General features: G+C 38.0%; 1 protein-coding gene across 4 annotated transcripts; it reads right to left on the bottom strand.

Annotated features, from left to right (window-relative positions):
• Nucleotides 1-6,690: 6,690 nt before the first annotated feature.
• Nucleotides 6,691-11,776, bottom strand: LOC124157114 (tubulin-specific chaperone C-like). Of its 4 annotated transcripts, none has more exons than XM_046531614.1 (5): nt 11,675-11,776; nt 11,433-11,513; nt 11,295-11,339; nt 10,981-11,195; nt 6,691-8,003 (listed from the first exon to the last, which is right to left on the bottom strand). In XM_046531614.1, the coding sequence occupies exon 5, from the start codon at nt 7,784-7,786 to the stop codon at nt 6,791-6,793; it is 996 nt and encodes a 331-aa protein (XP_046387570.1). In that variant the 5' UTR covers nt 7,787-8,003; nt 10,981-11,195; nt 11,295-11,339; nt 11,433-11,513; nt 11,675-11,776; the 3' UTR covers nt 6,691-6,790. The 4 variants fall into 4 exon arrangements, with proteins under 4 accessions (XP_046387570.1, XP_046387571.1, XP_046387569.1 ...); XM_046531615.1 differs by having other exon boundaries at nt 11,685-11,703; XM_046531613.1 differs by having other exon boundaries at nt 11,433-11,725.
• Between the last annotated feature and the right edge of the window lie 1,795 nt (nt 11,777-13,571).

Below are 13,571 nucleotides of genomic sequence, written 5' to 3'. Positions count from 1 at the left end.
CATCTTCGTGCATGGATTCATCATGGCTGAGAAAAGGTTATTTGCATCGCTGAGCAGGGTTGAGAGTGAGGCAATTTTAGAATTTACTTTCCTTACGTATCGCTTACTCTAATCTCTGCAAAGGGTTTTAAATTGGTTGTTTGATATTAAACTTCTGCAAATTTTTGATCAGCTTCATCCAAGATCACTAAGTATTGGTCTTTCAATTTACATTTATGACATGCTTTTCCTCGTAGATGTTGATTGTCAAAGTATGCGGTTCAGTTTAATGGTACACCCACAGAGATTTCTTTGAGAGGCCATTTGTTTTACCATTGGGAGGTGATGACAGCTCCACCATATTGTTTTAACTCGGATGAAAGAGAAATACTCAAGACTCTTATGATAAATGTGGCAACAAGAACTCAGTATTTTCACTAATGACAGTACAACAATCCCTTTTCAACATATTCTCAAAGTAAGTAAGTTTGATCGGTAAGTAAAAATGTGCATTTTTTTAATTGCCTGTCACTTAACCTAATAATTATCCTTTCATCATCATGAGCCTTTTATCGTAAGGTTGGTTTTATGTTGTCTCCATTCTGCTATCCTTTTCATAGTGACATATTTCTTCTCTTTTGCATCTTAAATTACCTGCCCTTAGTACACAACTTAGATGGGGTATTTCCTTCTTCCTATCCACCTGTCCTTAGGCAATGGTCTTCTACTGGCCATCATGTGATGTTTCATATTGTGACTAAGTGGTCCCATCATCTTCATTAGATTTCTGGAAGACTCATCTTTTCTCCTACTTTTCTAGATATTTGCTTGTTGCTCACGCGGTCGATTCAGTGTGTCTTCGTCATTCTTTGATAGCACCAATTTGAAGTGCTTCCACTCTTGACTGACTTCTCTGCTACTGTCAATATTCAAACCTTGCTCCCATACAGAAAAATCTTCCAGTTTTAGGATCTAATGAATTTTTACTTACTTCTATGGTTGTATTCTCAGCTGTAAGTAGATTCTTCTTCGGATAGAATATCCTCTTTGCCTGTGCTATTCTATGGACTATTTCTTTGTCACTTTGTCCATCACTGGTTACTTAGCTTCCTGAATAGTAAAACCCTTTCATCTCTTCAAGCTTTTGTTTTCCTAATTAAAAGTTTGTCCCACCCTCCTCTCTGCTGAATACTAGGTATTAATATCTTAGTTTCCTTTTTGTTGATTCTTGGCTGATATCTGGCTATTGTCCTTTCTATATTAATCAGTCTCCTTGGAATCCTTCTCTGTCTCAGATATCACTGCTATGTCATCAGAAAATCACAGCATACTATTTCTTTCTCGGGGGGGGATTGACACCTGAAGCCTTCTCTTTGATTTTATTGATTGCTCTTTCTTGATGCAAATATTGAAAATGAAGGTGGAAAGTGTACACCTTTGTCTCACTCCTCTTTCCTTTCTTGCTACTTTGTGATTTGGACCAGGTTTTATCTCACCTACTTGGTTTAAGCTGTACAATTCTTGGAACATTGTAGAGCACTCCAATTTCTCACAGAATTTTAAGGTTTGAATCCTATTCCACATTGTCAAAGACCTTTTTGTCAACTAAGGTCCATTCTGCCCAACACAGCCAAAAGGTCCCCAATGTGAAGATCTCTTACCTCCTTGGGCTCTATAAAAGGGCACTTCCACATCAGATGGGTGGCCGTTTCCTCTACCATCTCGCAGCATCTACACTCACAATTCTTAACCATTGTGTTGGCTACCAGTTCACTTTTGCTCTGTGAAGAATTCCATGAGCCTTTCCCCTCTTTCAATTCGAATTCCTAATCCAGACTTTCCAATTATTCTTCCATCCTGACCTTCGCCAATATGACAGCATTCAAAACACGTAAAACAATTTGGTTTTCTTAACCTCTTACCTGTTCGATTACTTCTGTGATATCGTAGATGTCTTCAACTTTTTCATCCTCGTAGTCTATCATAGGCATGTATACCTGTACCACTATGGTGATTACTGGCTTAGTCTCTAACTTTATCATAACCGTCCTTTCATTGTACTGTAGGAAGCATTTCACATGCATTCCCATGCTCTTTCCGAGCGTTATTCCAACCCCAGTATTATTGTTTAGAGATTGTGTGTTTATAATCATATTGCTTCCGCTCCAAAAGTCTCCCTCTTCATTTCACTGATTCCTAGTATGTATGTCAATATTCAATCCTCGCATTTCCACCTGAGGTTTTCTAGCTTACCACTGGTCCTAAGTGATCTCATGTTCCATGTTCCTAGCCTCATAAATGTATCACAGTTGACCAATTACCTTCTTGGGTAGTCCCCACTTGTAGATCCAAATGGGGGACTACCTAGTTTACTCTAAAATTAAACTGGAATATTTTACTCAAGAGAATGCCATCATGTCTTTAAAATAATGGGTAGAGTAGCTGCGACTCCTCAGAGTAATAATGCGGTGGTTTCCCCTTGCCTTCCAAATCACAATACTACAGCCAGTGGTGTTGCTGGGGGAGGGTCTGGGGGGTCCAAACCCCCCCTGAAATATAAAAACAATTATTTTCCTTCATAAAAGAAAACAAAATGTCGAAAAATCATGAATTTACAAAATATTTCTTCAACAAATGAAGTTTCTTTGATTATGAAAAGTGTTAAAATTAGTTTGAAACCCTCTACTTAGTACCCTGTTTTTCAAAAAGTTTCACCCCTGGTTTTGGATCCCCCCCGAACGAAATTCCTGGCTATGCCTCTGACTACAGCCGTCAAAGTAAATGTTACTGTGCCTGGATTGAAATGAATGTCACCATACTGACCAACGTGGTCTCTACCTTCACTTGTTTAAAGAAGACTTCCTGCCCTCTCCTCTGTTTGATAGGCAGTGTAATTTTTGGAAGCTTCTTATCACTGAATCATGTCATCTTCACAGGCGTTAAGTATCATTTAGACAGTCTACCTTAACCGTAGATAGACCTATATGATCTTGAAATGCAGTAGGTTTTTGACCACAACTGCTTATTTGACAATTTTACTGTATTAACTTCAACTCCATTATGACGATGAAATTTGTAATGATAGCATACCTTCGGAATGCCTTGGTCACATCAGATTACATCAAAATGAAAATATTTAACATGCATGTTAACACTTTCCGTGTGGATGACTTCTTGAGCAGTCATGCTGCCTCCCAGCCAATGGCAAATGATTGCTTACTTATGATGGTTCTTTCTATTCCCCCACCCTGTTGCCGCTGGGTAGGGTTCTCTTTTCGGCCTGTCATTGTACCCCCAGTAACATTAAGGAAGTAGTCGTTCTTGGATCCATCACTCTTCTCCGTTACTAGCTTTAAAATTTTGAAGGAGACATTCCTCTGCAATTTTCAAAGGGCTCCAAAATACTCGGTTTTTCAATTTTAATTTTACTAGAATTTTTAAATTGTAAACTGTAATACTATTAATATAAGTTCCTAATTAAATCTGAAAATGATAATTTTTAACATACCTATCATATATTAAACATCATGTTATAGGTTGAAGTGGGCAACTATTTTTTCACAATGAGAGTATTTTTTTCCTGTTTGTAATTTTGGGTTTGACCTTTCGAAGACCATCATTGTCGGGAGATTGAGGCAGAAATTCCAAGATTTAGATTATTCTCTATCTCTTTCTTCTCTATTTATGAAAATCTGTTGTAAAATGAGGTGCCATGTGAGCATTGTAAAATAAGGTGCTTTTTTATAGTAATCTATTTAGTAAACCATTCACTATATTTAAATACAGAACACTCCCGATTATCCGGGCTGATGATGGGTAGAAACGGCACGAATAATCGGGAAACACGGATAATCCAAACTTTCGCTTAAATGGAAAAATGGGGATTGAGCTTCTACGGCCTCGAAAGATTAAAGAAGAAATAAAGGAATTTCTCAATTGGCCGTATAATTCTCCCTGCTCGTCCACCTTGCAAGTCGTAAAAATTTTACTGCGTTGGTGTGCGGGAAGGGGGAGAAATTCCTCGCAGGGACCAAACACCAGCCTCTCAACCGGAAAGCCCAAAAATTTCGCTTAAATGTCTTGTAATATTAATAAATTACGTATAAAAACAATATAATATTATTTATGCAGTTATTCTGTTATTTAAGAGTGCTTCCCGGACTCAAAAGGGTTTTTTTCGCCAGTTCGCGATCTTTTAAGCGGCAATAACATGGTTTTACTCATATTAATAATGCTCCATATAAGGCCTGGTTTCGAAAACCACACATCCGTGGCTGTGTGATCACGGCTACAGAAAAGTGATTTGCACAAATACTTCAAAACCACTGCTCGACGTCGGAAACTACACTGTCAGTCACCACGCCACGTAGTCGCGTCTCGCACAAGTTTCCCCGTTTGCAACTTCTTCGCGACGTGTATCCGTAATCAAGGAGCAAGGTCATGGACTGCGAGGCTTGGAAAACAGGAACCCGGCGCTCCCGTGAATGCAGCTAGCGCGTCATCGCCTCCGTTTTACGAAGGGGATTCTTACAGAAATAATAAGCTCGGTGAATTCCTGGCGTTAATGCAGTAATTCCGATGATTTTGAGTCCGATTCTATTTTTTTTAATCCCTTTTGCGCCGAATGCCGCATCTGTGCTGCAAGGATTTTCTTCCCTAAACAACGAATGCCGCACAGGTTGAAAAAAGTGACCGTGGTGGACACAATAGACCTGTGGACGCGGTCGCCCCTCGAGATCCCAGTCCCTTCTTCTGCCGCTCAGGTCGACGCTTTCCTATCCACTCCACGCGGTCAACTACTGTTATTTGCAGTGTTTTTTCCAAATAAATATTTGTTGCTTACTTTTGAGATCCAATGCTAGAAATTAATTTATCTTTCTTTGGTGACCACATGGAAATTTGAATCGAAATTCTTACGTTAATATCAACGGAGTTATACGACAACTGGTAAATATACTAAATCCGTCTATATGAATGTTAGTACTTCATTTAAAATGTCTGCACGCTCAGAAAAAAGGACATAAAATTCATATTGAATGTAAAAAATTCAATGCGAACAAATATATTTGTATATATTAAACATTAATATTTCAGCCAGTTGACCGCGGACTCGCGCTGGGAAGGGGCTTTTAATCCTTCGAGGGTCAGGGACAGAGGCCGAGGGAAGGGATCGGCGCCCGGCTGAGTTGGGTCCAAAAATGGTTAGGGAGGGAACAACTGCCTTCAGTCGACGCGAGGAAGCTTCGTACAGGGGAGTGAAGAAAATTTTCAAGAGACTCGTAATGAGGAAGAATTTCCTTCAACGAAGGTCCGGCGCGAAAGGGTTATAATGATCGCGGAGTGAAAACCATGCACGGATAAACCGCAGCCGGATAATCGGGAGTCTGCTGTATTAGGCTCCTATGTGCACCTTTGTTATACATTTTTGATTTCACATTTTTTTTACTAACAATAAATGTAGCTTTATGCAATGTTTTGTTCATTGATAAATATAGTTAAAGATAATACTGCTATTTTTTCTTTATGCCCCAATGTATTATATTTATTGTAAAATAGGTAATTGCGAACACAAATTAGTGCTCATTTGGCATTTATTTTTTTGATAAATCCATATTACACAAGTGCCATACGTAGTTGGATAAAAAACGATTTACCTGGAAGTTAATTTCACAACTCCAGCAACAAAATTTTTGGATTGGTATTTTTAGGAAAAAGTATGAGGTATCCATTTTATATCGAGTCCATTGTAGTTAGAGTTAGCCTAAAAATCTTTTCTAGGTGCCCTCAAATACTTTTTTTGATCAATAACATTTTGCAGAAAATAACTTCATAGCAAGACAGCTGAAGGAAAAAACTATTTGTGTTGTTGGTTGCCTAAGTAGTATTAAAAGCTATGGTGAATGACTGCTAAAGAAGTCAAGAATTTTTTTTCAAGACAAATGTATTTTTTTGCAGGAATATGATTATATGACATCATTGTCTGGTAATCAGCAGGGATACTGACTCACAAAAAACATTGGGGGGGCCCGAACCAGGGATCTTGCCCCTGGAAATTTTGTAAGCATGTATGTATAGTGAGTTTTAAATTTTTAAAGCATTTTAGAAGAGTCATATGATCAACATTAGAACCCTGATAATGAAATGAAATCTCGATCGGACACTCCGGGGAAAATCGACAAGCCTGACACATTTTTTCCTCACACCCATAACAAATTTTGCCCAGAGGAGTCGGCACCACTGGTAATCAGTCTTTTATACGTGAAATAATAGATTCTGCATGGAATATGAACCCAAAATTCACACCCGCACTAAAAGTGTCAATGGTAAACATCAAATACAGTAGATCACTATGGTGGGCAAATTAGTTCATTTGGCTTCTGCTGGTTTCACTTTTATGAACTAATGCCCTCTGGAAACCTTTATGGCAACTTCTGGAGTTCATGAAGAAACATACCACTTCCTTCAGAAATGTTACAGCAATGACCACTGCTGCATCACCAAGAAAGTTATTAGTTCAGCCTCTGACATGACATTTCACTACAACGCCATGCATTAAGCTCTGAGGAACCTTATTGTTAATCTGACGATATTCTGTCATTCTCTTTCTCAGTATTTGTCATGGCTGAATATATAGATCCTTCTATCGAGAGGGGAAAGCTGGGCCACCACCATTGTAACAGCTACAATAAATACACACTTCAAACCTCTAAATAAATAGTAAGCATTTTTATTAGTTAATAATTTAATATAATCATATCATAAAAAACATTTGCTGACTGAAAGATAATAAAAACTAATACAAAGCAGTGCACTAATCCCATACTATATTCCTTTCCCTTTCCTTTAAAACAACCCAATTAGGTGAGGGCTTATCCGATGATAGCCAATTGAAGTCATCAATTTCATCCCAATGATTTCTATTTAGATCCAGCCCTGACTGCTTGTAATGCTCTTGGATTCCATCATAATGCCAATTATACGGGGCAAACTGAACCCCAGTACAGTCTTCAATAATAGCTTTAGTGGTTACATGGATATAGAAGTCAGAATTTTTTGTGTTGTGTATCCTAAGTTGTTGACAAGGAAGAACAAATGTACAATTAAAGCAACTTTCAATAAGCACAGACGTTGCCACTGGCCCAGACAAAACAGTGCAATTACGCAAACAGGTAATGTGTACGGTGCTTGGTGTGCCATACAGTTTCACAGTGCAATGATCAAGATTCGAGAGTGTAACATCTTGTCTGAAAATTTCATTGCTAGACAAGACAAGAGTTTCATTTACTTTATCATAATAACCACATGTGTTTACATAAGCCTTCGATTCAATGGCTTTTGAGGACGAATCAACTGAATCCTCAATCTTAAGCTTGGAAACCCCATTTGAGAGTTCCTTAGATTTGCGCATTTTGAAAGCAAATTTTTTCTTTGGCACCTGCGTCTCCTCTATTTCCTGAACCTTATGCATAAGCTCTTGGATTGCCTCTTGAGCCTTTCTAATGTCGTAACGACAAAGGAAGAGTGTCGATGTCGACAGATACTTCTGAAGATTTTGAATATCGCTCTTGATAGCAACAAGTGCAGTCAGAAGTAGATTTTTATCAATATTGTGAGCCTTGCTTATGTCCTCTTCAATATTTTGCTTGGTTTCATGAAATACCCTGGCAAAGCCTGAGACCATTTCAGAGTTTGTGGCAGAATCATTCAATTCCTTTTTAGATTCTATCTGAAGGAGTCTTTCACTTTCTCGCTGTTTCATCCGCTCCGTCACCTGCTCCGCCAAGTGTGCATTTGATTTGTCCATCATCTTCCCAATTGGATGAGACACTCAAAGAGTGACGGAACAGAAAAAATACAACTATTCTCTCACAACCTGTTTACTTTCTAAGGTGCTTATCAATTTCTTCTTTCGTTTGGCGATAAATAGGGTCCTTCTCATTCGCTGCCGATTTCAGAACATCAACAAAGGTTTGACGCTTTTTCAGCAAATCATCGGTGGTTTCGGATCTGCCTTCAAGGAGTTTCTGAAAGAAAAAAAATCACAGCTCAGACACAAAATTGAATGAGAGCCCAGATTAGAGCTTCATAAAATTAGCTCTCAAATGGTATTTCAAAAATTGCTGAAGCCAGTTTCGTGCGTTACTTGATCCAGCACAAAACATACTGTTCATTCCACCATTAAAATGAGTTTGAAAGCTTGTATTTCCAAAAAAAAAGGAAATGCATGAGGACAAATTAAATCAGCAGAGAGATTTTTTTATATTTTATATAACATAAATGAAGTAAAAATTTTTTTGGCAATCTTTCAGTTAATTTTTTACAGCAAGATTGAAAAAAACGCCCCTCCTTTCTGACACTGCAGCAGAGGGTTTAATGCTTCACCAATGTGAAACTTCATTATCATTTCATAGAGTCTTACATCTTTTTCAATCAATAAGAGTTTTCACTAGAATGACTAAATTATAAAAGTATTAATACTTCCTTAGTTAAAAAATAATTGAAAACAAAATTATTTAAAAAACAGGAGAGTTGATAGGCACTGGAACACTTCTGAGAGCAACGGTAGAATGACTGAAATAACACTGCATTTAAATATTAACCTCAAGACATGTGATGATTATTAATGGATTGTTAATATTTATAAAAACGATGACCTTAGGTAGGCGAAGTGCCACATCTGCATACATTTTCAACACTTTGGATGAGAAGGTACATTTATTTTCATGATAAGCAGGAGGGTTTCTGGCTCTTGGAGGAGAAAAAATTATCGACTTGGCTACATAATGGCACCTAAACCCAATGACTGAAAGGGACCATTTAGGAAGGGGCCATGCCACAGGACAAACTTATGAGTAGGCACTAGAAGTTTTGGGAAGGCTGGAGGACCAGCAGTGTCACGAGCTTCGGGTGCCATAAACAGTATAAACGAGAGGTACCATTATGACTTTCCAGAGAAATTATCTCAAAATCAAAGATTATATGTACGTAAATCATTGCATGGCATAGATACAAATGGGTGAAGAGTATATTCTGAATAGACCAGAACTTTTGAAAATGACTACATTGAAAGGTAATCTCAAGAAGGGTGTATGTACAATAGAGTTTATCAATGGCTGACAATTAATAGACTTAAAGGAAGTGAGACAATTCAATATTAACGGCAAATAATTCACTTCATTTCACATTTTTTGCGAGAGAAAAGAATTAGTTTTGATACTACCAGAGATTATTATGGATTCTAGCTATAACCAAATCTCACTAAGATAACAACAAAATCAACCCAACTAAATATTGCCCTCTCGCTCCCCAGGTAAACATTTCTATGTGTACCTATTGATACTTGGCCTTTTTTTCCCATACAAAAGTACATGAACACCAATAATTATGCATGGGAAACCCTATACATAATCATCTACAAGTGACTATTGGATATCCAAATACTGTTGAGTACCTCAAATCCAGAATACCAGAAATCCGGAATGTTAGAAAATTCCTCTGCGTAGTGTTTCAACTTGCCACCTTGTGGCACCACTCTCCAAGCCTTGTTCTCGGATGAGTAGGAAGTTAGCACACGCTACGATCATACGCTAACAACCTGGGCAGGGAAGCATAGGGATCGCAAATATTGAGTGCAACAGCCTGAGCGCATTTATAAATTAATTAATTGACAAAATATAGAAGCATTTGCACAGATTTACTGCCCGACAAAGGAAGGTATCGACAGATATCACAACATCTGCACTATCAATGAAAGTTATTGAGCATAAAGAAAAAGATGTATTTATTGCTAGTTGCTAGAAGGTTTACGCTAATTTATGTTAAAATAACTTTCATGTGTAATTTCTGAATTATGGTTTTATTGGATTGAAATTCTCAAAAAAAAGGGTACCACTTTTTCCGCGTGCACAAGGCCAGAAATCCAGAAACCCTTCCGTCCCAAGATTTCCGGATTTGAGGTCCGGCTCAACTGTACTAACTATACATTATTTTCATTGTCATAAGTTTTCCTGCATGTTGAATGAACAGTATACATATTTCCTTTCATTACTTCTGATAGATGTCTGTAGATACAAAAAAAGGACACACATAATCAGATCCACATCAGGGTATACACAGCTGAAGTTTTACTTTTCGTTGTAAATTTTGGAAGTACACCGAGGATGGTATTTTCACTCTCTAACATAAATATAGTGTTTACCCCTATGAAAAAATTGTATAAACCTGTTTCAAAATTTTATACAATTTATACAATTGCCATGGCAATGTATAAGATTGTATAAAATTTTGAAACAGGTTTATACAATTTTTTCATAGGGGTAACTATTTCACTCCACCCATTGTATCTACAGGTTGAAGGCATGCATATAAACTTAGTGATTTTTTGCCATTCTGTTAGAAGCAAATAACCAAAATTTTAAGTATTAATAAATATTATATTTTCCCACGATTGTGTCTACTCAATTTTCTTGAGAAATCAATGGCCGGGCTACAGAGTATATGTGAAACAACCATTCTTAAAGTTCATTTCACAGTCAAGCAAATTTCTCTGAATATTTGGAAAACGTTACTCATGTATAAGTATAAATGTACGCTGAATATTTTACGGACACGTCAAGTTGAACATTTTGAACATCAAATAAATTGGTTGGACATTCTTTGAAATCTGTACGCCTTCATAAGAATCTGTATGTTCCTATAATCAATGTCTAGGTACCTATGTATAGAAATATTTACCTTCCTATAGGTTTACTACGTATGTAAAGACTGACTCTCTTTACCAAAAGAAAACATTATGCACATCTATGGATCACTATACGTATCTATAGACTACATATATATCTACACTGAAAAAAGTAGAAGAATGCATATAGAAATTAATATCGCGGTCACGAAAACCGGAATAAAAATTAAATGTCAATGCCTTTATTCAGATGCCTCAGTCTATGACTGTTCATAACTAATACTTATTTCAAAACTAGGAATAAGAGGTTAATCTCTTACTTTGCTAAATTCACTTTCATTCGGCGTCAGAATTGACATCAAGCCGTAGCCCAATGCTCCAAATCCACAAAGATATAAGGCCGACCTCACACCAGCCATCAGTCAACAGCAAGATTATGCTCAATTATCATCCACTTTACCCTCCCTGGACCAGATTAATATATCTTTTTCCTTCGAACTTTCTCCTCCGAGTATGCTTCCAACGCTGTAATATCCTGAATACGAATATAATAAGAGCAAATGACTATAGTATTCCCATGCAGTATGATGATGGTTAAATTAGAATAACAGTAAAACAAGAGTAAATCACGTACCTTCTAATGCCCAGGGGAAGTTCTTGTGCATGAACAGCCTAAAATCTAAGTATTAACACAGATTATTACCAAGATTCAGACATTGAATTTCATCGTTAATTTCAGTGAGCATCTTGTCATATGTAATGTTCAACTAACCTCTAGATGTGTTCATACGATACCAGCACAAGTAGCTGCAACCAAAAGCCAAAGCCTCAGCTACGAGGAGTATACCTGCACCTGTTCGAATATACCTACGATAAGCAGGTTTAGGACGCTTTTGCAACATTGCTAAACAAACAATGCATTCTTAAAATATTAAGAGATTTGCAATTGTACGAGAATTATTGAAATATTGAAATGAGGACATATAAACTAGAAACACTAATTTGGAAAATTACTGAGATTGACCAAATGCGACACACTCCCTCGACCGCAGGGATGCAGTCATTTGTCCTTCAGGCGGAGATTGTTGGAGGGGGGGGGGGGGGGTTTGGCCGCGGAATAAAGGAGGAGAGTGACGTGAGGTCTATATCTGACCTCGCCAATACTAATTTGCGATATTAGGCTCAGGCACTTGGTAATTAATATCATGATATTCCTCTTAATAGAAACTTCATCATCGTAGCCATAATCCAATTGCGATCCAGTCCACCGAAGACCGCGGAATGTTTGTTTGTAATCCCACTCAGCGCACAGTACGTAGGTGTTCAAAGTGTCGTTGTATGACGAAAATGATGCTGAGGGCCATTTATGCAAATGAGAAGGGGCAAAAATAACTGCCTGTAATCTGTGCATGCCCTTTTGTTAGCTCGTACAAACTTGGTTGCTTTATTTGCCATTATCGATATTTTCAGCGAAATGATCAGAACTTCCATTTATGGTTTCTTGTACTCATTGGCCACCAACCGCCCACATATTCCCTCGGCGGAGGGAAAAGTTTTTACCCTTCAGATCCCCAGGGGATTTCATTTGGTATTGCAAATGTCTCGATGTAGGTAAACTAGTGAGGCAATTTAGTAATTTTGGCTGTTGGTGCTTTTGTGGATTAATAGTATATTTTGTGAACATATTTGGCATGAATTGCCTGGCAAAATTCTTATACCTCACCGTGCACATGGCGTCTCCTGCTGAGTCTAGCTGAAGTCTCATAATCTAGCTGGATCATGTGAGGTCCTCTTATATACACGTGCCCATCTTCTCTATATTGGTTCTACGGATTGCAATGACCCAGTGGTCTGCCATCTCCCCAGAATGTGGCCCTGGAACTTATATACACCAGTGATTATATGTCCCAAGAAAGGGCCTAGAAATATTATGGTGGTGATTCCCTTAGTATGGGAAAGTTGGTGCCACTCCACTCATCGATGATGCTCCAGGGCATCAACACAGGTTCTTTCATCATGAGGGAGCTAGCTACAGGTTATGCGTGTTAGCCATTAGAAGATATTACTTTAATTATTGCAGGGTAGTTAATTTCTTCGCTAACTAGTGTTGCTGACTGCTAATAATATCCAGAATAAACTCCCTGTTCAGCTTCTTTACCTCCAATTTGTAAGCATGGATCTCCTATGCGAGAAAGGCTGTCACTGAATCTGTTTCGGGATGAATTGACCGTGTTGGGTAGGTAAGGATTACAGTTGAGCACCAGTATAACATGGTCCCTGCAGCATGACCCATCAGTGGGTATCGTGCGACCTCCACCCTGCACGATGACAAATTTACTACATAATTTTCTTCAGTTGCAGCTATTTTTCAAAATCAGAAGTTAGAGACTTAAAATTTGGTGTATCTATACCATAGGTTACATTATAACCTATGTTGTGTGACTGGAAGAAAGGCTTGACCAACTATTGGGTTATGCTTCCCAGAATGGAACTCATTTAACACAAGGTCATAGCATAACCCAGCGGTGGGCGACACTCATGCCACACAAAAAGGCACCATGAGTGGCCGACCATTTGCAACATAACCCATCAATGGGCTGTTTTGTGTGAAACATTCACATTCAATATGTTACATTATCCCACTCCCTGATGTCACTTCTGCATGGAGTTCAACCAATAAAGTTTTTAAAAATGGGATTGGTGCCACCTTGGTGGTACTTCTAAGTGTATTTTTTTTATATTCTAAGGTACATCTAAGTACCTCGTCTGACACTGGTCTCAGTCTAATGCCCACTCTCTACTGCCCAGGAATCAGCAGTGCCAAGCACCAACCATAATAATAATATTTATTAACTTCATTGGGATAATACATCCATGAGTTTCGTCAAGTTAATACAGCATAAAATGCTAA

This window comes from Ischnura elegans, chromosome 4, assembly GCF_921293095.1.
Source record: "Ischnura elegans chromosome 4, ioIscEleg1.1, whole genome shotgun sequence".
Lineage (NCBI taxonomy): Eukaryota > Metazoa > Arthropoda > Insecta > Odonata > Coenagrionidae > Ischnura > Ischnura elegans.
Note: the sequence above shows the minus strand (reverse complement) of the source record. Positions and strands in the feature narration are given on the sequence as shown.

Bases quoted from the DNA above. Each gene is read 5' to 3' on its own strand.
- LOC124157114 (XM_046531614.1), bottom strand. From the start codon at position 7,786: ATGATGGACAAATCAAATGCACACTTGGCGGAGCAGGTGACGGAGCGG.